At 56.5% G+C, this 22,728-nt stretch overlaps 12 protein-coding genes and 1 non-coding gene across 13 annotated transcripts; 4 read left to right on the top strand and 9 right to left on the bottom strand.

The window, feature by feature from the left end:
* Positions 1-224: 224 nt before the first annotated feature.
* B0H64DRAFT_183070 (uncharacterized protein) lies at positions 225-2,221 on the top strand. The gene is made up of 3 exons (XM_062798949.1): positions 225-623; positions 704-2,006; positions 2,104-2,221. The coding sequence occupies exons 1-2, from the start codon at positions 427-429 to the stop codon at positions 1,944-1,946; spliced, it is 1,440 nt and encodes a 479-aa protein (XP_062657759.1). The 5' UTR covers positions 225-426; the 3' UTR covers positions 1,947-2,006; positions 2,104-2,221.
* Positions 1,947-3,120, bottom strand: B0H64DRAFT_183096 (HAD-like domain-containing protein). The gene is made up of 3 exons (XM_062798950.1): positions 2,475-3,120; positions 2,269-2,411; positions 1,947-2,217 (listed from the first exon to the last, which is right to left on the bottom strand). The coding sequence occupies exons 1-3, from the start codon at positions 2,963-2,965 to the stop codon at positions 2,078-2,080; spliced, it is 774 nt and encodes a 257-aa protein (XP_062657760.1). The 5' UTR covers positions 2,966-3,120; the 3' UTR covers positions 1,947-2,077.
* A 489-nt stretch (positions 3,121-3,609) lies between these two features.
* B0H64DRAFT_183029 (uncharacterized protein) lies at positions 3,610-4,188 on the top strand. Its single transcript, XM_062798947.1, has 2 exons — positions 3,610-4,022; positions 4,076-4,188. The coding sequence occupies exons 1-2, from the start codon at positions 3,703-3,705 to the stop codon at positions 4,167-4,169; spliced, it is 414 nt and encodes a 137-aa protein (XP_062657761.1). The 5' UTR covers positions 3,610-3,702; the 3' UTR covers positions 4,170-4,188.
* B0H64DRAFT_183035 (glycosyltransferase family 58 protein) lies at positions 3,862-5,840 on the bottom strand. Its single transcript, XM_062798948.1, has 3 exons — positions 5,508-5,840; positions 5,192-5,436; positions 3,862-5,109 (listed from the first exon to the last, which is right to left on the bottom strand). The coding sequence occupies exons 1-3, from the start codon at positions 5,734-5,736 to the stop codon at positions 4,207-4,209; spliced, it is 1,377 nt and encodes a 458-aa protein (XP_062657762.1). The 5' UTR covers positions 5,737-5,840; the 3' UTR covers positions 3,862-4,206.
* On the bottom strand, positions 5,534-7,579 carry B0H64DRAFT_182991 (D-amino acid oxidase-like protein). The gene is made up of 4 exons (XM_062798946.1): positions 7,248-7,579; positions 7,054-7,191; positions 6,890-6,987; positions 5,534-6,793 (listed from the first exon to the last, which is right to left on the bottom strand). Exons 1-4 carry the CDS (start codon positions 7,268-7,270, stop codon positions 5,946-5,948), a joined length of 1,107 nt encoding a protein of 368 aa, XP_062657763.1. The 5' UTR covers positions 7,271-7,579; the 3' UTR covers positions 5,534-5,945.
* Positions 7,580-8,103: 524 nt separating this feature from the next.
* On the bottom strand, positions 8,104-9,461 carry B0H64DRAFT_400212 (uncharacterized protein). The gene is made up of 2 exons (XM_062804048.1): positions 8,845-9,461; positions 8,104-8,780 (listed from the first exon to the last, which is right to left on the bottom strand). The coding sequence occupies exons 1-2, from the start codon at positions 9,361-9,363 to the stop codon at positions 8,379-8,381; spliced, it is 921 nt and encodes a 306-aa protein (XP_062657764.1). The 5' UTR covers positions 9,364-9,461; the 3' UTR covers positions 8,104-8,378.
* A 1,247-nt stretch (positions 9,462-10,708) lies between these two features.
* B0H64DRAFT_475742 (uncharacterized protein) lies at positions 10,709-11,721 on the bottom strand (the record flags this gene model as incomplete). Its single annotated transcript, XM_062808119.1, has 2 exons — positions 11,172-11,721; positions 10,709-11,089 (listed from the first exon to the last, which is right to left on the bottom strand). Exons 1-2 carry the CDS (start codon positions 11,565-11,567, stop codon positions 10,709-10,711), a joined length of 777 nt encoding a protein of 258 aa, XP_062657765.1. The 5' UTR covers positions 11,568-11,721.
* Positions 11,722-12,306: 585 nt separating this feature from the next.
* B0H64DRAFT_t102 lies at positions 12,307-12,398 on the top strand. The gene has a single exon. It is a non-coding gene; the product is annotated as a tRNA-Pro (tRNA).
* Positions 12,399-13,204: 806 nt separating this feature from the next.
* Positions 13,205-14,430, bottom strand: B0H64DRAFT_400222 (thioredoxin-like protein). The gene is made up of 3 exons (XM_062804049.1): positions 13,812-14,430; positions 13,612-13,716; positions 13,205-13,541 (listed from the first exon to the last, which is right to left on the bottom strand). The coding sequence occupies exons 1-3, from the start codon at positions 13,934-13,936 to the stop codon at positions 13,337-13,339; spliced, it is 435 nt and encodes a 144-aa protein (XP_062657766.1). The 5' UTR covers positions 13,937-14,430; the 3' UTR covers positions 13,205-13,336.
* Positions 14,431-14,480: 50 nt separating this feature from the next.
* B0H64DRAFT_183142 (WSC domain-containing protein) lies at positions 14,481-16,061 on the bottom strand. Its single transcript, XM_062798951.1, has 3 exons — positions 15,572-16,061; positions 15,295-15,514; positions 14,481-15,226 (listed from the first exon to the last, which is right to left on the bottom strand). Exons 1-3 carry the CDS (start codon positions 15,860-15,862, stop codon positions 14,697-14,699), a joined length of 1,041 nt encoding a protein of 346 aa, XP_062657767.1. The 5' UTR covers positions 15,863-16,061; the 3' UTR covers positions 14,481-14,696.
* Positions 16,062-16,717: 656 nt separating this feature from the next.
* Positions 16,718-18,148, bottom strand: B0H64DRAFT_400225 (HIT-like domain-containing protein). The gene has a single exon (XM_062804050.1). The coding sequence runs from the start codon at positions 17,953-17,955 to the stop codon at positions 17,038-17,040; it is 918 nt and encodes a 305-aa protein (XP_062657768.1). The 5' UTR covers positions 17,956-18,148; the 3' UTR covers positions 16,718-17,037.
* On the bottom strand, positions 18,149-18,885 carry B0H64DRAFT_400226 (uncharacterized protein). Its single transcript, XM_062804051.1, has 2 exons — positions 18,370-18,885; positions 18,149-18,248 (listed from the first exon to the last, which is right to left on the bottom strand). Exon 1 carries the CDS (start codon positions 18,748-18,750, stop codon positions 18,439-18,441), a length of 312 nt encoding a protein of 103 aa, XP_062657769.1. The 5' UTR covers positions 18,751-18,885; the 3' UTR covers positions 18,149-18,248; positions 18,370-18,438.
* A 208-nt stretch (positions 18,886-19,093) lies between these two features.
* B0H64DRAFT_418217 (kinase-like domain-containing protein) lies at positions 19,094-20,379 on the top strand (the record flags this gene model as incomplete). The annotated part of the gene is made up of 3 exons (XM_062805304.1): positions 19,094-19,210; positions 19,358-20,080; positions 20,359-20,379. The coding sequence occupies 3 exons, from the start codon at positions 19,094-19,096 to the stop codon at positions 20,377-20,379; spliced, it is 861 nt and encodes a 286-aa protein (XP_062657770.1).
* Positions 20,380-22,728: the final 2,349 nt, after the last annotated feature.

Genomic DNA, 22,728 nt, shown 5'->3' on the forward strand with positions numbered 1-22,728 from the left:
CTTTCCAACACTCACACTCTTTCCGGAAAGCGTGCGACTAAGTAAGTACCAAGGAAGCAGTAGGGAATCCAGAATAGAACTTCCGCTGCTAATCCATAATTGCCAGGCTGGATTGGATCCATCTGGAGCCCAACTGATCCCGGTCCACTCTGTTCACTCACGGAGTTGCCTCTTTCGGCAACTGCGCCTTGATACGATACTCCGTCAGCTGAACCTCGATTCCAACAAGGCCATTCTTGCTGGGCTTTGATAAGTAACGCTCCTGCGTGGTGATGTCCCAAAGGCATCCCCAGATACCATCACACGATGCAGAAACTTTGAGAAACTTACACGGTCATCTCTGACAGCGGCATTATTGCTCGTCTCCGAGCCCTGCCCCATCTAGATACAGCCAACTACAGCTCAGGAGTCGTGTCCGAACCTGCGATGGCGTCCGAGACGAGCCTCTTTCCCCTTAAGCCGACACTCCAGCTGCCGAGCAAACGGAACAGCCATGAGACTAACAGTCGGCGACGGCCGACCAACCTGCTCTGTCTCGCCTCACTCTGCCTGGTCAGTCTCATAACCAGCCTCGGTGACATCACGCATCTCACCTCTACCGCACTAACATCCATCGAAGAGAGGTATGCACCCAAGCATTACCCCCGCGTCCCTCCCAAATACTTACCTACCTCCCCAAACTAACCACCTCCGCCCAACCTAGCTCGCCCATCCCTCCCATAATCTACACCACCCTCCCAACCACCATCGGCACCATCCTCGCCGCGGCCTTCCTCCCCCCACTCACACAACTCACTCAACCCCCAACCCAACTCACCCAATCTACCAAACAGCATTCCCCCTTCCCCGAGCTCAGACTTGCCCTCCCCGCCCTCCTCGCCCTCACAACCCTAGCCAGCACCATCCTCCGCATCCTAGCCACCGCCCCGCTACACACCCTCACCTTACAAAACCCGCCGCAAAACATCACCTTCATCACCACTGTCATGGCCCACCTGCTGCAGGGATTCGCTGGTGGCTGCAGCCTGGCGCTGGCCATGGTCCTGTCAGGTGGCGGAGCGCAGTTGCGTGCGGTGTGCGCTTGCGGGGCGTTGGGGGCGGTGTTTAGGGCCGTTGCTGGTGGGATGGATGGTGTTTGTGAGGTAGATGGCGGAGGAAAGTTAGCCGGGTGGGCGGGGTGGTGGTTGTTGGTGGGGGAGGTGGTGCTGGCATTTACGGCGGCGGGGGGGTTGGTTCTTCCTGGCTGTGTGAGATGGGGCGGAGAGGAGGAGGGAGGGGACGAGGGAGGGGGAGTTAGGCCTGAGATAGGACTGCCGGTGGCTGGTGGCGGTGGTGGTTACCCGCCGCCGGCGAGCCGCGCGACCATCTTCGGTGCCCTGTTCGCTTTTGCCTACTACGCCGCAGCCGCGGCCATCCCAGGCGGGCTCGATTTGTTGGTTAGCTACGGACGGAGCTACACCATCGAGCAGTCCCTGACTGTCTTCACAACCGCGTCCTTGTGGGCGGGGATCGCCGTCGGTCGGTTTGTAGCTCTTCCGTGGGATGGGCTCATCCGGCCGAAGCAGGGGGTCCGTCGAGCGGTGCTAGCCGCTGGCGGTTTCCTAATTGTTTTCTGGCTTTCGCCGAATCCGTCAAGGAACACCGCAGTAGCTGCTGGTCTGGTTGGTGCCGTGCTGGGCCCAGTCTATCCGTGTGTGGTTGGTACGGTGATGCGTGAACTGGGACAGGACGAGATGCTGAGCGCCATAGGTATAATTGTGGCATTCGGACACTCGGGGATGGTGACTGCTCTGTTGACAACCCAGTTAGCTGCGTACGTGGACGCCCCTGTAGTCCTGTACCTAGTTATTGTCACGCTCTTTGGGTGCATGTTGGTATGCTGGGAGGCCTTAACGGAGAAGGGTGATGGAGGAGTTGTTTCTGATTTCCGGGATGATGTTTGGTGATTGTGGGAGATTTCTTTCTGAGTTGGACTGGAGTTGCGTAAATGAGGTGTTGCGTTTCATGTATGTGTCTATCGTCTATCATTCTATTTGGCTTCATCACCCTTATATCCCATGAACCTGCACGAGATACTTCAAGCTGACTTCCTGCCCGTGGCAGCATCCTTGACGCTGAGCTTGCCGGCGACGATGTTCTTGATGGTGTTGTGGATATCGGAGAAGTCGTCGAACGTGGTGAAGGGCACATTCTCATTCTCGCAGAAGGTGACAAGGTCTGGTTGACAGTCAGCATGACACCACTAGAAGAAAAAGGAAGGGAACGTACCACGGCCGGACTTGGCGAAAAGCAGATCGGTTTCTTTGGCGGCCGAGAGATCGGACACGCCGTCGCCGGCGTAGAAGAGGACCGGCCTCTCCTCGAGCCTGGCGTAAGGCCGGATCTCGAGGGACTTGTCGTGCCCGAATCCGCTATCGAGACTCCATTAGCACCCTTGGTCATCGTCACCCTCCCTTTTTACTAACGGAACTTACCTGTCGTCATGGAAGACAATCTTCCACCCGCCCTTCTCGTTGATGCTCTTCCCCTCCCTCGGCGCAACATCGTTGCTCACAATCTGCAGGGTGTCCGCAGCCTCCTCTCCCAGGAGGTGCCCTAGCAGAGCGCGGATGATAGGGGTCATGCCGCCGCTCAGGACCACGATGGGCACATTGTTCTCGCGGGCCCACTCGAAGAAGGCCTTGAAGCCCGGGTCGAGGGTGATGTTCTTCAACAGGATGTCGACGCACTCGTTGAAGGGCGTGCTGATACTCTCCAGCATCTCCTCGAACGAGTCGCGGAAGGTGCGGCGGCCATGGAGCACATCCTGGTTGCCCTTCTTGCGAAGGGCGGTGCCGTAGCCGATGTTGTCCGTCAGGTAGTCATTGCTGTCCTGGTTGGTGATGGTGCCGTCGAAGTCGGTGAAGAAGATGAACTTGGGGTTCGTCTTGAGCGCGGGAAGCGCGATTGGCAGTGTCGATCCCATTTTGTCGGTTTGTGAGGAGGTAGAGCTCAAGCGGCAGGCTAGGTCCGAGTATGAGGGTGAGAGACGAAGGTGAGAGACAAGTGAGCGGAGCGAGCGGGCGAGAGATGGTGGGGTGTGGAAAAGAGAGAGTTTTGTTGACGCCCCGTGTAACACAGTACGTACTTCAGGGTCTTGAAGGGGGGTGGGGAAATCGACACCACCTTTAGCAGTGGGTTGGGTACTTGTACAGATCCCTTCAGGGTCCTGCTTTTCACGCCCTGCTTGGCGTATAGAAAAGAAGCGCGTGGGATGAAGGAGGGGTGAGGAATGCCATGTCCGGCCCCGCTATCGAATCTTGGGCCGCTGTCGATCGCCCCTGGCCGCACGTTTCGGCACCCACCGTGCCGATTCTAGTGGGCCCTTGCAGCGGGGACCGGGGCGCGAAGCCGGTGTCGGCCCCGAGGACGGGCGGGTATGGGATTATGGACATGACTCGGGAGGTCTTGAAAATACCCTCGGGCTTCCCGTGGGCAGTTTCTCAGGGTGTCAAGACGAGAAAAGGAGTGTCGTAGAGGGAGAGGATTGGACGCTGATTGTTCGACAAAACCATGATTTACCTAGCGCGGCTATGCGTGTCGAGGGGCTCGGGCGCACCCCACCAAGGCTGAAATTCTATGGGGGGTGATTGCAGGCTTGCAGCTTTGCAGCCGAGCGCTCTCTTCCAAGCCCACACACGGCCACGATAAACTACGGCAGCCATGGGCAAACCGAAGCGTGCCGCCGTTCTCGCCGCAGCGCAGGAATCGACCAGTCCTCCAGACGAATTAACCAACACGCAATTCGTCTCGCGTGTCATCCAAGCCGAGGGCAACAGCCTCTACACATGCGAGTTGCCTAGTGGGAAAACCGCCATCGTCGAGCTCGAGCCCAAGTTCCGCAACACCATTTTCATCAGGCGAGGCGGTTATGTGCTGGTAGACTTAGAGTCGGCGAAAGAACGGCTGAAGACCAGCAAAGTGAGCGGCGAGATTATCAACATCGTGCGCGACGAGAAGGCGTGGCGGAAGCAGCCGTACTGGTAGGTTCCCTGCTCCGTCTGCTAATCGGTCCAGGACTAACTGCGACCCGCAGGCCGAGCAAGTTCGCTAAAAACACGTACGGCCAAGACGATGACGAGGACTCGACCGTCGGCAAGATGCCGCCTAGCGACTCGGAAGAGGAGTGATCTTGAGCATGCTAGCTGATCTCAGTTCCATGTCCGATTACCGCTTTGTCGCCTCATCCTTCGACGCAACCTTTTTCGGCTCCCAGTCCTCGCGAGCGCCCCGCCAAACGAGGGCCACCGTCGCAGCAAGGATGCCGACGACGACGCCGGAGCTGATAGGCGTGCTAGGATAAACATTCCACGCCCATTCCTGGGCGGCCCAGAGGCCATACTGAAGAACCGGGTGGGCACCGCCGCGCCAGAGAAGGAATGGGGTCGACCAGGCAAGATAGGCGTAAAACTGGTAGTGGAGAGAGCGCGCAAATAGGAGGCCGATGGCGTTGGCAGACAGAATAGCCGTCAGAATAAACCTAGGCGTGACGTCACGAGAGACCGCGCTCTGTTCCTGCGCCGTGAATGGTGACTTGGCGAATAGGATCGGGATGACAAGCTGAGGCAGCGGTTTGCGCGCCGGCTTCAACCAGCGAGTCGTGATAAACACAGCCAGGACCGCGACATGCAGACCTAGCAAAGCCATCGAGAACCCCTTGCTGAGGAACACCTCCTCCCCTACAAATCGCCAATTGACGGTCCACTTGAAGAAGAATTGCCTCGACAGTTCGAACGCGCGGCCGAGATACCCCCAGGGATTGGCCGCCAGAAACGGCACGGCGATGAGCACCTGCACTAGGCCCATCACCGCCGCAAGCTGCAGGCTTGTCGCGAACCCGGCCCCAAGCAGCAAGACAATCCCCACGGCGGGCAAAACCAGCAGCAGCGACATCTTGACGCCCAATCCCAGCGTATACATCAGCGCGCCCGCCATCCACGAACGGCGCTGCAGGAAGAAGATGGCGAGCCACAAGAACAGGGCAGCGAAGCAGTCGTTGAAGCACCGCAGCACAAACACGCTGTGCAACCGTTTCGACAGAATCAACAGCGGGAAGACGTACGGCGGAACCTAGGTCGTCCTCAAAGTCAGCCCTCTCCCCCCTACCCATCTCCCTCGCAAGCAAGCACCTCGAGCTTTATCTATGACATACCTTAGCCTGCCAGTAACACGCCATGACCACAGCCAGCGTGGCCATGTACACGCCCGCGAACAGCTGCTGCGCCAGCAGGATGTCGGTCCCTTCGTCGGTGAGGCGGTACAGCCCCGTGTAGATGTAGACGTGCGCGGCCGGGTAGACCAGCGGGCCGGTGCCGCCGCGGATGCGCGTGTAGTCGCGCTCGCCCGACACGATCTGCGCGACTTGCTGCATGTAGGCTGTCCAGTCGATCTCGGTGTCTTTAATTGGGAGGGCGGGTGAGGTTAGCTTGGGTTGGGGTGGGCAGGGGAGGCAAGGTGGGAGCTCTCACAGGGGATCTTCCAGATGATTAGGGCGCAGAGCAGCGCATCGGCGAGGAAGAGGAGTGGGGGGATGAGTTTGGAGAGGACATGGCGGCCATTGAGGATGTCGAGGACGAAGCGGGTTGCGCGGATGTGGATTGGCGGGTGGTCGTGTTCCGCCATGATTGCCGTCGATGTCTTGGCGACGATATTGGTGATGGTGTTGAGGACGCGTTGCTGGAGTTTGGAGTTGAGCATGTGCTAAAGGACAGGGGGGTGTTGACAGCTCTTGGCGGGTGGCAGCAAGTGCCACGTTTCGGTCGCTCCTTTACCAAGCCCAGATTGACTGACCATAAACGCTTCCTCCTTCCTTCCTTCAAATGACAATTCCCAAACAACAATTGGAGGCAAAATGCGGGATGTGAACTGTCAAACCCAATACCTCGCATGTGGTCGCAATCCTATATCTAGAGTTTTGACTCCCGCTTCGTCCTCCCCACAACTTCGTCCACCAGCTCAACCACCCTCTCGGCACACCCATAGCTCCCCTGGTATCCCCAACCAGCGTGCCCATAATTATGCACAACCCACGTTCCATCAATCAGCTCCTTCTCAATCCTAACCCCGCCCTCCCTCAACGGCCGTAACCCGACTCCATGCCTGATAATATCCAGCGCCTCGACCCCCTTCCCGCCCGTCAACTCCGGATGTATCTCCACCGCCCTCTTCATGATCCTCACCGCAACATTCGGATCCGGGTTAGCCTCCCAATTCCCCTTCATGTACGTGCCCCCAATCACCGTACCCCCACCAAGCGCCCGTTGCATGACATACACCACCTCATCATCCCCATCATCACACCCGCTCGTCGTGGGCATCACCCCGCCGGCCCCATTCCTCACCACCACGACCTGCCCGCGCGCGGGCACCACCTTGGCATCCATGACCCCGCCCAGCCGACACGCCAACAAACCCGACGCATTCACCACCACATCCGCCCTCGCGGTGGCGGCAGCCCCATGCGCACCCATCACCGCCGCCTCAGACACATGGCTCAGCGAGGCGCGGCGGAAGCGCACGCCGAGCCGCGCGCACTGGCCGACCAGCCAGGGCAGGTACACGGCCGTGTTGATGCACACCGACGTGAACTCGCACCCGGAGTGCATCCCCGCGGGGAGCTGCGCCGCGGGGATCTCGCGGAAGTCGTCCATCACTTCGCGGTACCACGGCGAGAACTGGAAGAGCGGGTCCGCGATGGCGCTCTTGAGATTGCCTGTGGTTGTGACGTCGGCGCGGCGGCGGAGGACGCGGGCGGCTTTGGGTGGGGAGGAGGGGGGGTTAGTGCCTCTTTTCTGCGTGCGTGTGTGGAGGTGCTGGGGTTGCGAGTTGATGTGGTAAGTGAGGGGCTTACTTTGTACGTGGAGCCCTGCTTCGGGGACCTCGGTGGCCAGGCGACGCAGTTCGGGCCAGCTGCGCCGTTCCCAGCGACTGTCTTTGTCGGAGTTCATTCTGGTGGGCGTTGGTGTCAGCTGGATGCCATCTCCGGTGCGACCGACACCGGGTAGGGTGACTCACGGCAGCACGTTGGCACCGGCCCACGGCGAGGTGTACTCGATGTCATAGTCGCCGGGCATGTGCTTTGCCACCACCGTCACGGCATTGCCCTTCTGCTTTGCCAGTAAGAGCGCGCAGGTGAGGCCGCTCACGCCGGCACTACGGTTGGTTAACCGGTGATCTTCTGTTCATCGCTCCGGTGCCGGCCTTCTTACCCGAGGACGACAATGTTTGGCATGTCGGCCTGCTGATGATGTTCCGCTCAGGTGCAAGAATGAGAAACTTGAAAACCGCGGATTCGGGGGTTTGCTGGTGTTGCAGGTCTTGCGAGTTCTCTCGGTGTCTCGAGTGTCGCAGAGATTGATGAATTGGCCGGGCGAGGCCGAAGGGAGACGGACACCTCCAAGATCGGACGTCCCCTGGCCGCCTTTGACCACCAAATACCGGGGGTAACCGCTTGCTCCCACCCCGCACCGTGCCCAGGAGTCTAGACCGAACCCCGAGAAAACAGGGAGCTTGTGGGGTGCAACGGAGGGATGTTACAAGCTCTTATCAAAACCTCCAAAGATAGCAGTCCGGAAACCCAAGTCCTGTCTAGTCCGCCGCTCAAAGGGGGAATCCGAATCCCCCTGCTTACACTAGTCTAGTTCAACCCTAACCCTGGTATCCCGTGATTCAGGGGCTCCCCCTTTCCATGCAAGGAGACAAAACAGCTCCTTGTCTTGACATCGTCACGTAACTTGCTAATTCCAATTTCACAACCGGAAAACCACATGACGGATAGCCCACGGTTCCTGACTTTGGGTTGGACTGCACATTGGAGATGAAGTCATGGGTTAATTACATATCTTACACGTTCAGGAATGAGCACTGTATCCTCACGGTTGTCACAACAACAACAATGGACTCCTTCTCTTAGGTTTTGTGAAGTAATTCTCAAACTCCCATCATTTAGCTTGTCAGCCAGAGACGTCCAAGTTAATCAAGAGCAGATGTCATTGTTGAGACTGACAGCTGCTGAGACGAGGATGATGGATCACGACAGGAACTAACTACCTAATTAAGGGAACCCCCAAGTGGTAAGGTCTCTATTGATCATCTATAATGAAACAAGGAAGCTAGCTTCCCGTATGCCATTCATCTAACGAGCCCTCATCTGACCAGCAGACGGCCTCCGGCCTCCACCTATCCAACGAAACAACATGAAACCCAAAGTCTAAACCATAAATCCAAGATGATTAAACCAATAAAAGAAACCACATTCCACGAGCCAAAGCCATCACATATTCAATCTGCCCATCCTTGACCCCAAACACCGCCCCTGAACCGACCTCGACCAGGCAGCTTTAGACGTCCATGTCCTCAAAACCCCCCTCCAAGCCCGTCGGCTGCGTCCGGTCCCTCCCCCGGAACTCCGCCTTGGAAAACGGGTGGTTCGTACTGCCCGGCGGGATAGGCTTGGTCGGGTCATGGTAGACCGGCTCCGGGGTGCTGCGGTCCAGCTCATTGGTGATGATGCGAGCCGGACCCGGCGGCGAGCCCGCGACGTACGGCCCATCGGGCGTCAGCGGCTGCTCGATGAGCGGGTGCGCGTTGACCAGGGGCAGCTCTTCATAATTGTTGAAGCGGTGCGGGTACCCCTGCCGTCTCGCGACGACCACCGCTGGGATGGCGACCGCCTGGGCGCGCACCTCCGCGGCTGGGATGATGCGGAGCGCGTCATCGTCAGGCAGGTTCGTCAACGAGTACTGTGGAGGAGTTGGGGTTAGTATATGGGTAAGTGCTATGAGGGGCTTGGGGGGATGGGCCTACCGTGGATATCTGGGACGCAGAAGGGTCATAGACAGGCGTCATAGAGCCTGGGGGACCCCTTGGCGTTATGGTGCCGGAATCCGAGTCGGATTCGGCCTCCATGTCGCCATCATCCTCCCAGTTCCAATGGAACTCCGCCCCTGTCGCAGAAGCCTCGCTATGCGGGGTTGTGCCACCGCTAATAGCATCATTGCCGTGGACCTCGTCATCGGAGCCCAAGTTCAAGGGGCTCCGGATGGCCCACGGCGAGCGAGGGGGCGAAAAAGGGGGCGATGTTGAGAGGTGCAGATGAATTGCAGCACCGCTCATGAAACCATTGTTGCAAGTTTCATCGATGGACCCGAAGGTCAAGGGAGCCCCGACGCCCAAGGGAGTCCGGACAACCCAGGGGGAGCGAGGAGGCGAGAAAGGGGGCGACATGGAAGCGGAATCCAAAGTGGGCGACTGGCTACCAGAGGCCCCTGAGGGCCTGCTGGGAGGCTCAGTCGCCGAGGGTTCTTTGGATCCAGGTAGCTCCATGGTGGCAATGATATAGAGCTTAAGATAACGCTCCAGAGACAAGATAAAAGTCTCAGTTCAGCAATACTTGGTGTGCTGAAGTATATCAGAAGGCGAGATATCGAACAGATGCATTCACAGCGACAGTAGGGACGAGGACACATTTTATACTTTGCGGAAATGGCCCCTAAGGGCACCATCTTTGTCTTTGACCTATTCATCATGGCATCAGCAGTGTTTACCAGCTGATGTCTTCGAATCTCTGAGGACGGTGAGGCCAGTCTCTCGTGGTTACCATTGCATGAGGCTGTTTAAAACGAACAAAGAAAACTGCCATTACACGAAATAGGCCGTCCAATTATCGTAAGCTAGATCTGCAGGTCGTCAACCAACGGCACACGCTGAGCCACCCCCGAAGCCTCGTGCATAAGGGGACCACATCGGACCACTTGGGATCCTGTGTCACCCTCGGCGGCTAATCACAGGAGGCTGCCTCATTCGAAGTCGCGCCGCACTCAGCTGCACCTGTTCATTGTGGTCGAGGTCAAACCTGGCGGGGTTCTCTGTTTCCTCAATGATAACTACCAGCGCCTGACACTCTCAGAACTGCACACCATTCTGTCCTCAATCACAGCTACGCCTGGGGCGGTAAACACCGTCGGTTCCGGCCCATCCCAGCTGACAATTGTCCGTGCCAACTCCCTGCCCGTGCCTCAATCCCTTGGGGAAGACAGACACCCTCTGAGCGAGATCACTCTCTCCATCCGTATCAAACTATCACATGAACCGAATTGATTTTCGACCCCGACTCGGGCACCGTCATTGTCGCTTCAATTGTGATCACGTTTGCCTTTGGTGACCCAGGTGAGGCGTTAATATCGGACACACCGCTAGATGCTTCGTCCCAGACAAAACAGTCCAGCTATAGATTGGTTGGTATTTGTCCGATTTGTATTTCAGATTATCCAACATCAACACTCTCAGCCAACAACTGGTGACGACGAATATTAAGGGGGGTAGACATCAAGAAATCCAGCACGAGACATGTGTGAAAATAACCCAAAGACAAGAATCCCTTTCCCCAGACCATCCAAAAGACCATTACTCCTTTAATCCCTACCAGTCCTGTCCCGTGACATGTTTCGCCGGGAATCACCCCCCTCTCACGAATAACCCTCCGTCCCACAAAGCATCGAAAACCTTTGGTCTAGTTGATGAATGATTCGATCCTTCAGGTGGTTAACACCCCTGTTTCCACCTGTATGTCCAAATACACCTGTGATCAAGTCAGCAAGGGCACCCAAGACCAGTCTTTCCATCACGGAGCACGCTCACACGCAGGCCCCCTCCCCCCTCCCATTGTCCATCACCCTAACTCCCCTCGCTTTCGATACGACGCCTTGGCAAACGGTTTCCCCTTCCTACCACCCTCCACCGGGCTGGCCGGATCATGGTACACCACCTCCGGGGCGGACGACCGGTCAGCTTGGTTGACGATGATGCGCGCCGGGCCGGGCCCCCGCCGCTGGCCGGGGTGCCAGGGCCCTTGGCCGTCCGCCATCAGCGGGTACTCGATCAGGTCGCGGCGGTTATTATGCTCGAGCGGCAGGCGTTCGGCGTTGGCGAAGTGGTGCGGGTAGCCTGGGCCGGCGTGGGTCCTGCGCGGTATGGCGTTTGCCTGCTCGCGGACTTCGGAGGCGCGGACACGGCGGTGGGGGTTGGTGGGTGAGAGGGTGGAGAGTGAGTACTGTTTGCTTAGGTGGGTAGGTAGTTAGCAGGACGCGGCTTGGGCGCGAACCAAGGCGGTAAAAATGAAGGCGGGGACCGACGTGAGACTCTTCGGAATGTTCGGACCGCGTTGGGCTTATATGGTTTGCGTCTGCTTCGGCTTCGGCTTCTGATGGGCTGCTGATGGCGGTGGAGGACCCGTCACTGCTCCGGGGATCACTGCGCCACACATAGCCGCGAGTCGGGAAGTGGTTGCTAGAGCCATGCTCGGTCGGATCCCAGTATGCTGGCACGTTGGAACCTGGGTCCCGAGTGTCTCGAACGTCAATATCACCGATTGTGGATGGGTAGTGCGGGTTTGCGTGGTAGTCATAGGATGATAACAATGATTCGTTAAGAGCCTGGTTGTAACTGTCGCTAGGGTCGGAATAGGGGACGGTGCCGAGAGGGTGTTGATCCCACTGATCTGTAGTGGGATCATATATATAACCATCCATGATTGTTCACGGAATGCGGACTGGTATTGGCGGTTGCGAGGCGGATGAAGGATCTTCGAAGAAACGGCAGGAAGAAACGATTGTCCAAAGAAAATGAGAGGAGGACGATAAGATGACTAGGCCAGGAGTGGAAGACAGACAACGTATATACTTGCCATGGGCGTGGCTTAGACACCTTCATCCGTCCTTATACGACACACTTTCCATCCACAGATACGCTTCGCTGAGCACTCGGTGGCCGTTACCGCGCCTTGCGACCCTTGAGACGAAGAGTCCCGCGTTAGGCTCCCTCAACGAAAGGAAACTGCCGCTACACAAACACATCATCCACTTTGTGCTACCTCTGCTCATGGGGGCTTGGGCAGCACCACACCGGGGTTGAACACACATGACTACCTAGGGATAGGCGACACAAATCTCGGTGAGGTTAAGTACAGCTGGGACGCCGCTCGACATAGTTCCGCGTTGCGTGTGACAGGAGGTGGAGTTGATGCGAGGCAATTGCGACGTCTATGTTTTGTTTGTTGTCATACCTCAACCTCACATTCTATCCGACTTGGTGATTTATGTATTTATCATGACTCCCAGGGTGCCCGCGGACTTACAAAGGGCGGATACCTATACAAGGATGAGACTGAAGCAGCAGACTCTTAAGCATGTTGAAGAAAATAGGAAGAAGTGGCTCAACTCAATACGGCTCTTAAGGCAAGCTTGTGATTTAATGTGTCATAACGTTCAAGGGCCGCTGGTCTAGTGGTATGATTCTCGCTTAGGGACAACCCTACAGCTACTGTTTGCGAGAGGTCCCGGGTTCAATCCCCGGGTGGCCCCCACACTTTTTCTTCCCCTCATGGCTGTGCCCGCGTATGTGAGTGATATCATCCATTTTTGCAGTTGAGATGTGACTTTGTTCATCAATGGTTATGGTGAAGGCATGAACATCCAAATTTTCGGCGCTAACACAGAATGCTCATCACCCTCTACTCATCCACACCACCCCACGAGTCTTCTCCAATGGTATCTACTCAAACACAATGCTGCCTCCCCCTTTCCTGCAACCTTTCCATCTCTTCATCACGTGGCCAATCCTACTCAGGCTTCGGTGCCCGGTGGCTGCAGTTCCTTATTACAAGGTACGGACGCGTTGGCTAATTCATCAGAGCTCGTAGCGTGCAACTTCTCAAGCTCTTGGCTGTTTTTGGACGGGAAATAGGTAGGAAAGACGACACGCGGAGCTCGTCGGTGACATCCTCGCATCAAAAGTGTGGCTCTGGGCCAGCTGCTCTGAGACAGGACGGGGACAGCTATCGTTTGTTGCCCTATCACAAGCCCTATTACAGTCACATGGGCTTCTCATATACACCGCGATAGGGAAGGCCGCCAAGGTAATCCCCACCGCTGCAGCCGTTGTAACCGTATCTATTTGCCCAGAGGGGGACACACATGTTGTTGGCACAGCGGCTGATGGGTCGTCGAACCGAGTGTTACAGCACCAAGGTCCTGTTTCGAATCCGCCTACCCTCCCTTTTTGACGGACGCCGTACGGATACGCGGCCTACCGTGTGGTGTGCGTGTGTGGTGTTGTTTGAGGGGGGGGGGGGGGGGGTTCATACCACTTCACTACAATGATGTGAACATTGAATGCAATCTCTCTCTACTCTATACTTGTACGACCCTTCCCCCAAGTGCTATCTACCCGGATACAAGCCGCCTTCCAGCCACGTAGCCCACCCTTGCGTAGTTTTGAAGGTTACGATGGGCGCAGTCCCTTATTCGATTAGTGTTTTAAGTCCTTTCTCTAATCTCCCCGGGTCCGCGCCGACTAAATCCAAATCGGACACCTTCGCGCCATCCTTGAAGAAGAAAAAAGAGGGCATGGCTCGGACGCCGAGCTCCTGGGAGAGATCTGGAACTTCGTCGGCGTCGACCTTGGCGAAGACGATCTTATCCTTGAACTCGTCGCTCTCGGAGTGCCTGCAAGTGGGAAGCCAATGTTAGATTGCGGCGACTCGAGTGTTGGGGGATACGGGGGGCCATCGTTTACTTTTCGAACACGGGCGAGATGAACCTGCAGGGACCGCACCATTGAGCCCACACGTCGATGGCGACGAGAGGCTTGCTGGCAATGAGGGTGTTGAATTGTTCCACCCTAGATAAAAGCACCATGTTAGTTAGTGTTTACAGGCGCAAGGTAAGGAAGGCTATAGGGAGGCTACGGAGCCAGAGGGACGTGTCGTGACTTACGATTTGAGCTCCTGGACGGCCATTTTGGGTGAGCTGGTCCTGAATTGCCTCGTGGGGATTGGTATGGTGGTTGGTGGGATTCCTCGAAGGGCTCGGAAGGTGGGGCGGAGTAGTCTGGAGCTCATTATGAAGAAGCGGGGGTTTTGGCGACAGCGGAAGGTGAGGTTTTATACACGGGCAGTATTCGATCAAGGCCTTTCAGCGGTCGCGGCAATCGCGCGAGCGGCGGATGATGTAACGAATTTAGGGCCTCTTGGCATTTGTCAGTCCACCTTGATGACCAAATTCCGCCCCACCTTCGCCGGGGTTCTTTTTGGAAAGAACGAGTCGGGAGTTCGGGCATCGGATGGAACTGCAGATCTGAGCAGTGAAATCAAGAAAAAAATGTTGAGTAATCCCGTCCATTGCCCTTCTTGGCACCTGTCACATCTTCATCGATTCCTCACTGGTTAGTCGAAGCAAGAAGCAAAGCTTTCGTCGGAATCAGGCGATTTGTTACTGGCTTAGCGGGAGCTGAAAGCTCCCGCCATCGGGATCGAGCTGCCCAAAGTTGGCGGGGAAGGCCGCGAAGGGAATCTCTGTCGCTGATCCCAAGCCCCCCATCCTACACAGTAGACTACGATTCGTGCGTGTGCATCCACAATGGACAAGTCATCAGTGGAGAGACGGAGAGAGCAAGAGTCGAGAGTTAGTGGACGAGTGAGAAGAAGCCCAAGCTTCGTTTCCCCAATGTTTCTTTTATTAGCATTGGCTCGGCCATTTGCAACCAACCAACCCCCTGCGCTACCATCGATCAGATCCCAAGATCTCCCCGCCTTTCCGCCTGCCGCCCGTGGCGCCCCCTCGCGCTCAAGGAACCCACCCACAACCAGCCGATCGATCCGCTCACGTGAAAGCCACATTCTCGCAGGCCTCCCCCTCGGCACACTTCTGGTACAGGCTCAGCCAGGCGTCGCCGCCGCAGAACTGGGTCGGGTCGCCGGTGCAGACGTGGTCGCAGGCGGCGAGGCTGGCGAGCGTGGTGGCGGGCACGCGCGTGTCGGCGACCTCGTTGCCGCACCAGCACTCCTGCCGCCACTCGGTGCCGGCGTAGGCGAACCCCTGGGACTCGCAAAAGGCCAGGCACCGCTCGTTGGTCATGGCGTCGGCCGACGCCTCGCTCGCCCCCGACAGCGTGCGGAAGGGCCCGTCGTTCGCCCACCGCTCCTCGGGCGCGCAGCCGAGGAAGCGGTAGCCCGATGCGGTCAGGTCGGTGAAGGCCTCGGTCGGCGTGCCCGTGGGTGTCGGCGCGGCGCTGGTCGAGGTGGCGGGGATGGTCACGGTGGAGAGGGTTGTGCTGCTGCTCGGTGGGGGCAGGTCCGTCGTGGGGATCACGACGAGCGTCACCTTGATGCATTCACGGTTGACGTCGATTACTGTTGGTTGATCTGTTAGTGGGCTTCGGGTATTGGGTCAAACAGAGGGGGCGGTGGGGGAGCCGTACGGGTGTTGCCCGGTGGTGAGTACCGGAACTCGTGGCTTCCATCGAAGGCGTGGCGGACGCAAATGTGGCCGCCCGTGGGATGGTTCTGCCAGGTCACAAACTGCAGTTCAATCTGGAGCTCGTCCGTGTCTGGGTTGCAGCCGTATGTGGGCTCGAAGATGGCGCGGTCGTCGCCGCGGCCGGTCGAGAACAGCTTGGTGGTGTGGTCGATCTCGGAGAACTGGGGGCTAAGTCAGTTGCGGGCCGGTGGCGCATAAGCGTTCGAACAGAAGCATACCTCGCCGCCGATCACAAGACGGACGCCGTTCGGGACATGGTTGACAACACCGTCAACGAGGGTCAAGTCGTACGTAGGCACGCCAACGGGGCCAATGAAGAGATGGTGGTCACCGCCGCCGGCCACGAGCAGGTTCAGATACTGGTTGTGCACCTCGAGCCGGGTGGCATTTTGGACCTGGGCACGGAAAGGATAGGCGATGTTGTTGTCGAGGGGTTCGGTGGGGATCGTGCATGCCGAGCTCACGGCGGCCCCGGCGAGCAGGGCCGAGATTGTTCTCCGGTTGATCATTGCTGTTGTTGATAGGGCTGACTGCAACGCAAAGAGTGAGATCGTGGGGAACAAACTGAATCAACAACCAGGACGTCGTCACACGATATTTAAGCGTTCCTTTATTAACCCCTTGGACCCAACAAACCTTGCGGAGCCGCACTGCAGAGAACCCCCGAAACACAGACGCAGCCCTCCCAATATTTATTCCCACCTGCAGCTCGCCCAGGCAATAGCAAAGCCAGGCTGAGTGGCAAAGCCGACGGCACCGCATTCCTGAGTGGCCGACACTGCAACCCAAGGCCCTTGGCTCCCACCTGCCTAACGGGTTCAGGAGATGCAGTCAGCCCCCGGCGCGTCGGAATCGCGTCGTGGCGCCGCAGGGACCTTCTGTGCCACGGCGAAGCTTCGCCAAGATATCAGGCACAGGGCCTCGGCCCCTGCCGCTTTTCGATAGTGACGCCGGGGGTTGCGAACTTTGCAGCTTTTCCTCCATCAGCCGCACCTCTTGGCCTCGTATCCGTGAGGCGTGGCCGTGATTCGGTGCAGACGATGCAGCGGGCACTCGTCAAGCTGTGTGTGAAGAATCCAACAGCGTCGCACTGCTGCCCCGACAACCAGATACTGCAGGGAGACTGCCCGGCTGCAGACGGCATCTGATGCCGGTGTGGCGCCCACAGACTGCTACGTTACCAAAACCGCCTTGACATTGAATTCAACGTGCTGTCATGGTGCCAAACCACCACGCCGCTAATTGTTGAACTGTATCCATACTTGGACCCTGGTCGCAGTCACCGTGAGATCAGTCCAATACCATCAGAAGCGGAAAATCACCGGCCAAAACGGGCCCTGCAAGGCATCCCTTTAACTGGGTACCGATCAATCTCCCGGAATTGTCTGCAACCGTGGAATTGGCGGTGGTTTTCTTGTATCTCACAGACGAAGACGATGTCAACAACCTGGGACATAGTGGCTATCGTTTAGCCGAGTTTCTTTTTTGTCAGACCTGTGAGTTGCTTGAAAATATTCCTGTTCACAGCACACAAAGTCGCCAACTCCGTGTCTGTGCGATGCCGAGCCGCAAAATCGGCCGCCATGAGCGCCCCAGTACCACCCCAACCGATGATGGCAACCGTGAAAAGAGGGTTCAGCAAAGCGAAAAGGTGGTCGCCTCAGCAACGTGATGACCGGCCCCCTTACTCCTTTTTCCACGCCTCAAACTCCTCCTCCAAATGCCTCTTCAACTCAGCAAAGCGATTCCCAAACTCCTTCCCACACCTCCAGCACACCAACTCCCTCTTCAGATTCGCATTCTGAAACCCCGTCTCCCGCCTTACATCATCCTCCCCCAGCGGATAGTCCGCCAGCGGCACAAAAAACGGAGTGGTGAAGCTGTTGTAGTGCTTCCTATGGCGGGCGCGCTCCGAGCGCATGTCGCGTGAGATGATGTGCACGTGCAGGTGGGCCATGGACGGGTGCGCGTGGGTGCCGACGCGGATCTCGGCCGCGTAGTCGCGCCCCGCCGGCAGCGGCAGCTCCGACTCCGAGCCGTCACGGTCCGAGGCCGCGCCGCCGCCCTTGCCCTTGCCCATCGCCTCGTCGCGCGCCCGGTTGCTGGCCGAGAAGGAGCCGAGCCTGCGGGCGAGCTCGGCCGCGGCGAGTCGGGCGCCCACCGCGGCTTCCTCGCGCATCATGGCCAGGAAGGCCGGGTCGGCGAAGGCGGTGTGCGGGTGCAGGAGGTAGTGGGCGGGCGAGCGCGGGAGGAGGAGCAGGTGGATGGTGGCTTTGGGGAAGGCGTCTTTGATTAGGACGGTGTTGGCTGTTACGCGCAGGACCTTGTCTGGAAACCGTTCTGGGTGTTCGATGTATTCGATCAGGGCGCCGCGCCAGACCCCGCGGACGATCTGGGATGCTTTGGAGGCCATGGATTGGGGGGCTTGGGAGATTGGAGCCTTCGGTTTTGGTGCCATCAGTTCTGTAAACGCGTTGCGCTTGGCTGGCGTGTTTGATGGAGATGCCACTGCCTCAGTTGTCGGTTTTGCATCGCTCGTAGTCGGATGACTTGTCGATTCGGGTTGAGGAACCTCGCCCTTGTCGCCAACTGGCTCGGCCATGGCGCAAATTGTTGAAAGGGTTCGAATTTCCCGATCCGATTGAATCGGACAAATGGGTCAGCCCATTGGCGGTTATAAAATCACAGGGTGTTGGTGATGGAATTGGGAAATCAATAGAACAAGTCGACCATTTGATGCCATCGATAATGGATGAGTCGAACGGCGAGGATACACCTGTCAGCAACTGGCAGGCACTTGGTGGGACTGGCTGTCGCACCTCGATCATCCGAAGGGGGTGAAAACCTCTGCCGGCTACAATGGCCTGCTGGGGGTTAGAGCCGAGTCAACCTAAGGTACGTATATTTGTGCACTACATATCATAATCGTAGTGCCGGATTCATGTACATATGAATCCCAAACACTCCGCCGCCACCGTCGCGGTGCTCATACCATGATACACTAATACTCGCACAGGACTGGATACGAAGACGTATACTACATGTCGCGGAAATGGCGCCGTTTTGAACCTAGTGCATCCAGTCTTCAACCTGCCCGGTGATATATCGGGTTGCATTGACGGAACCGAGCAATGATTTTCTCAAGACGGTTACACGATATGGGTTGACGACAAACGGCTGAAGAAAAGAACAAAGAGAACGAAGTCCAGAGGAAGGCGAGGAGGAGCCAGTAGGAACGCCACCTCGCACCCGAGTAAGGTACCAAGCACCCAAGCACCATGCTCGGACGGATGGCCGCGTCACCCAACTTCCATGGATCCACCCGACCCAAGACTCGGGCACACCAGGATATACACCACACTACACAGCAGAGACAAGTAATTGTCCATCTATACATGTTGGGTGTTTAACAACGTCGACCTGAGAGTGCCTAGGTATATATTCGTTCATTCGCAGTTTACATTCACCCCCAAAACTGCACTTAATGCTACGGCTAGAATAGGGGTAAGACAAATGGGGAAAAGAGGGGACCACAACACATTTCGTGAAACCATGGAAACGATCGCGAGGCGTTCTCGTCGGCGCAACGTTACAGATTGGCTCATTGTCTGGAACGGCCCGATAAATAATCCGTAGCACTTCAGGGCTTAGCGCCGCATTTTGAAACCGCTCAAGCTCCATTGTTCTCTCATTCAAACCCGAGCAGCGAGCAGCGAGCAGCGAGTAGCGCAACAACGGCCATGGCCAGTAACCCAGGTCGAGCGGACAATTCGGACACTGGAGCGGCATCTACGGGGGCGGCCCCGGCTGCGAAGGAGCGAGAGCCTGGTGAGATTACACCACGACGATCACCATTAGTTTCTCTCCTCACTCTACTAACAGCCCAACCTAACAAAAAAAAAGTTGATGCCGCCTGCGAAAGCACTAAAGCACGGCCGAAACGCGATGTTTCGGATTCGGACGATAAACCAGCCAAGAGGCCTAAACCGAATTCGGCGGTTCAGATCGTGGAACACGCTGAGCAGTGGGTCGAACGGGATGGCGACTTTGTATTCGACAGGACAAAGATCATCATCCGACAGGGAGATTCTGTCTTCATGGCTACAACGGACAAGATGGAGTCAGGGTTGAAAGGATTGGACGTAGAGAACCTCGAGCGCAATCGGATCCCTCCGGAGCACTTCTGCCCACAATTCAAGGAAGGCCTCACGCGCGCATCGGTGCCCCTCCCTGAAGAAATATATGTCAAGAGGCCCAGGCTTCTGGCTTGGGATTCTGAACACCATGGCAACATCGCCGCTCTCGTCCTGCAGGAAGCTGAAGTGTGCGAGATTCTCAAGAAGCACCCGCATCCAAATCTTGCGCAGTATCATGGATGCCTCGTCGACAATGGCAGGATCACCGGGCTTTGCTTTACGAAATACAAGTCGGACCTCGAGAAAACGTTGTCAGAGAGGAAGGATATTACCGAGAAAGAAAAGCTTGGCTACATCAAGGCTATTGGAGACGGCATTCACCACCTCCACCAGCTGGGACTCGCGCACAACGACATTAACCCGTCTAACATCATGATGGACGGCGAGAAGCCCGTCATCATAGACTTTGATTCTACTAGGCCGATTGGGGAGAAGCTCGGGGACAAGGCTGGGACATTCGAATGGGAGTTGGAGGGAGCAGAGTTGTCCGAGCCTGGGAACGACTTGTACGGTCTGAACAAGATCCAGGAAGTGGCACTTCAGCTCACATCACAGGGGGCCAACGCAAAGAAATGAACTCTGTATTCGATCGTGCTGCAACTCGACTCAATAAACCTCTTCTCGTGACGCGAATCTTAGAGTCATGCACTTAAAACAGGTATTTGTCACCACCATTGAAGCTTGCGAGATAATGACACATTCGACGTACCCCTGATATCACGGGCCGCAGGACCAACGGCGCGCAGCATGCCTTCGCGCCGACTGCGACCACACGACGTGTGTCAAACAATGTTTGAATCGACGGAGAGGAGGTTGAAAGAACCCGGTGAGAGTGTCGAGATGTTCCCTTCTTCCTCTTGTAGTCCATCCAGTCCTCTTTGTACTTACACAAATAACCTAGGCAATCTGTTAAATCAAACCATGGCCCCTTGGCTGTGGACTCTGACGCCCGAGGCCGCGTACCCCCCGGCCGGCAGCGTGAGGGATGTAGTGTCTGTCGTCTCCCCAAAGCCGCTTACATCGCACATTACGTTGCTACGCACCTAAAAGCGGAGGTACTATCTTCGCTACCCCCGACCTCAGGACATTTCGAGTAAACAAATGAAACGGGATTACGCCACATCGAATTCCAACCAATAACCAATATTACAATCACCGCAAGCCAACTCAGACAAGCAACACGCCGGTCGCGTCGACGTTTTGGGACCGATGTAAGACCCCCCTTTCCCAAGCCCTGTCCAGACACCGAACCTAATCAACTGACTGAATAGCAGGGATAGATTACGGCTCTATATTTTGGGAACACTCGATTCTCTACACCCAGATGTGTGAAAGGCGACACAGCGCTGGAGTGTTGACATGGAGTGTACGTACAAAGGTGCGCTTGACCAGGTACATGTACCGGAGAGATTGTTTATCAACGGTCAAGAAGAGAGAGGAAAATGCTAGATCTGTAGGATTCTGGAAATGAACCACGTCTCGAGGGGTGCGGACATGGAGTGCCAACTCATCCGCGTGAATGGGCTTGTGGTGCGGGTAACGGCCACAGACTATCACTAAAGTTAGGGGTGGGCTTTCTATCCGAGCCCAAGCGTGGCGCGTGCCTTTTCATTACCTACCTATAAAAGGGTTCTGCCTCTCCAATGGAAGGCGTTGTAGTCAGTGGAGCCGGCCGTTATCTGAATCAGATATGGTCCTGGAAGGCCTCGCTCCTCGAACCACAGACGGAAGGATCGCGTTGTCCGTAGGGATCGAATGGGCTCAGTACTAGATGGGAAAGGGAGGATCTGTACTGAACTGCTATGTCGCTACCCTTGGCGACTATGTTGGGCCCTGAGAGAGAGGACCGGATTTCTGACATATGGTACTGTACACCACCAGATTGACAGACGCAATCCGGTTGGCATGCCTCTCTTATTATTCGGAAGTTACGCCAGCAAATGGCATAATTACCGCACCACACTCGTTTGCAAGGACGGAGATTTACAGACGAATTTGGCCGAACACATATGTTGTATCACCCGACTTGCATCTGTAAGAACGCCGATGGAGGTCTGCTGGCAAGGCTCTGGTTGCGACCAGGTGATTCGAGCAGAGCCCAATCTAACATTATTTAACAAGCCTAACTCCTTTCCTGACCCCATAAGTTACTTTCCTCTTGTCCCGTGGCTCTATCACCTATTACCGGCATTTCCAACTTTCGATCCACTTACTTGCTGTTACGATATCAAGCGTACATAATGGCTGTAGTCTACGAGGTCATCGTCCTAGCTGATCATTGCAACTGGGCGACAGGAACGCGAAAGAACGGCTCTAAGTACAGGTACAAAACTCGAGAGTGCCATAACGTGGGATGCAAATATTCCACGGATTACGGCAAAGAAGCCTGCGACTGCTTCAACAACAACAATAACTAGTTTTGGGACGGTAACCTATGGCCATATCCGCTTAGAGTAGGCGCATGTCTAATGTCGGGTACAGGAGTATTGCCAGGCCACCACCTGGACCGTGTATGCCGCCCTCTGGAGATACACCTTCATTCGCCCCCAGCGCTGCAACGGACGTCGGCTGCATCATTCTCGTTGGCGGTTGCTTGCTTAGGGCCATCAAGGCTTTGGCAAAGGGCCTGGCTGCTTCGGTATCTAGGCACCTACTCAGGACGATTCGACGGCGAAGGGATGGTGCTCACTTGACGACAAGCGCGTTTGTGTTTCCTAGGGTTCTTGAAGTAGTATTGATTCGGGGCAGAAGGTACTTCCTCACAGGGTTCTGCATCTATCCATTTCTACTTACGGCATCCTCAAAGTAGATTGAATAATGTATTGAACTGGGGCGCTGACTGCCGGGCGCTCTGGCCAGGGAGGGGGGGGGGGGGGGGGGGGGCTCAGGCCTTCAGGGGCAAGCAGCAATTCTATTCTTTTTCAGGACTTGTAGAAGTGACTGTTTCTTTGTGGCAGTTGTGACCGCAGCCCTTTGCAGACGGGCATGTACCTTTGCGTAACGATCCAGATGTCGTGGGGCCTCTCCTACAACGAGAGTTGCATTCTGAGCCATCTTCTCCCTCATACGGCATTGACATCAACAGAGTCGACACGTGACCCGCTATGGTGGTGAGTGTGAGTTGGAGAGGTTAAGCACCGCTTTAGTATTAGTTAGCTAGACTGATAAAGAATTGATAA

The sequence above is a fragment of the Chaetomium fimeti genome (assembly GCF_033439085.1).
Source record: "Chaetomium fimeti strain CBS 168.71 chromosome Unknown B0H64scaffold_5, whole genome shotgun sequence".
Lineage (NCBI taxonomy): Eukaryota > Fungi > Ascomycota > Sordariomycetes > Sordariales > Chaetomiaceae > Chaetomium > Chaetomium fimeti.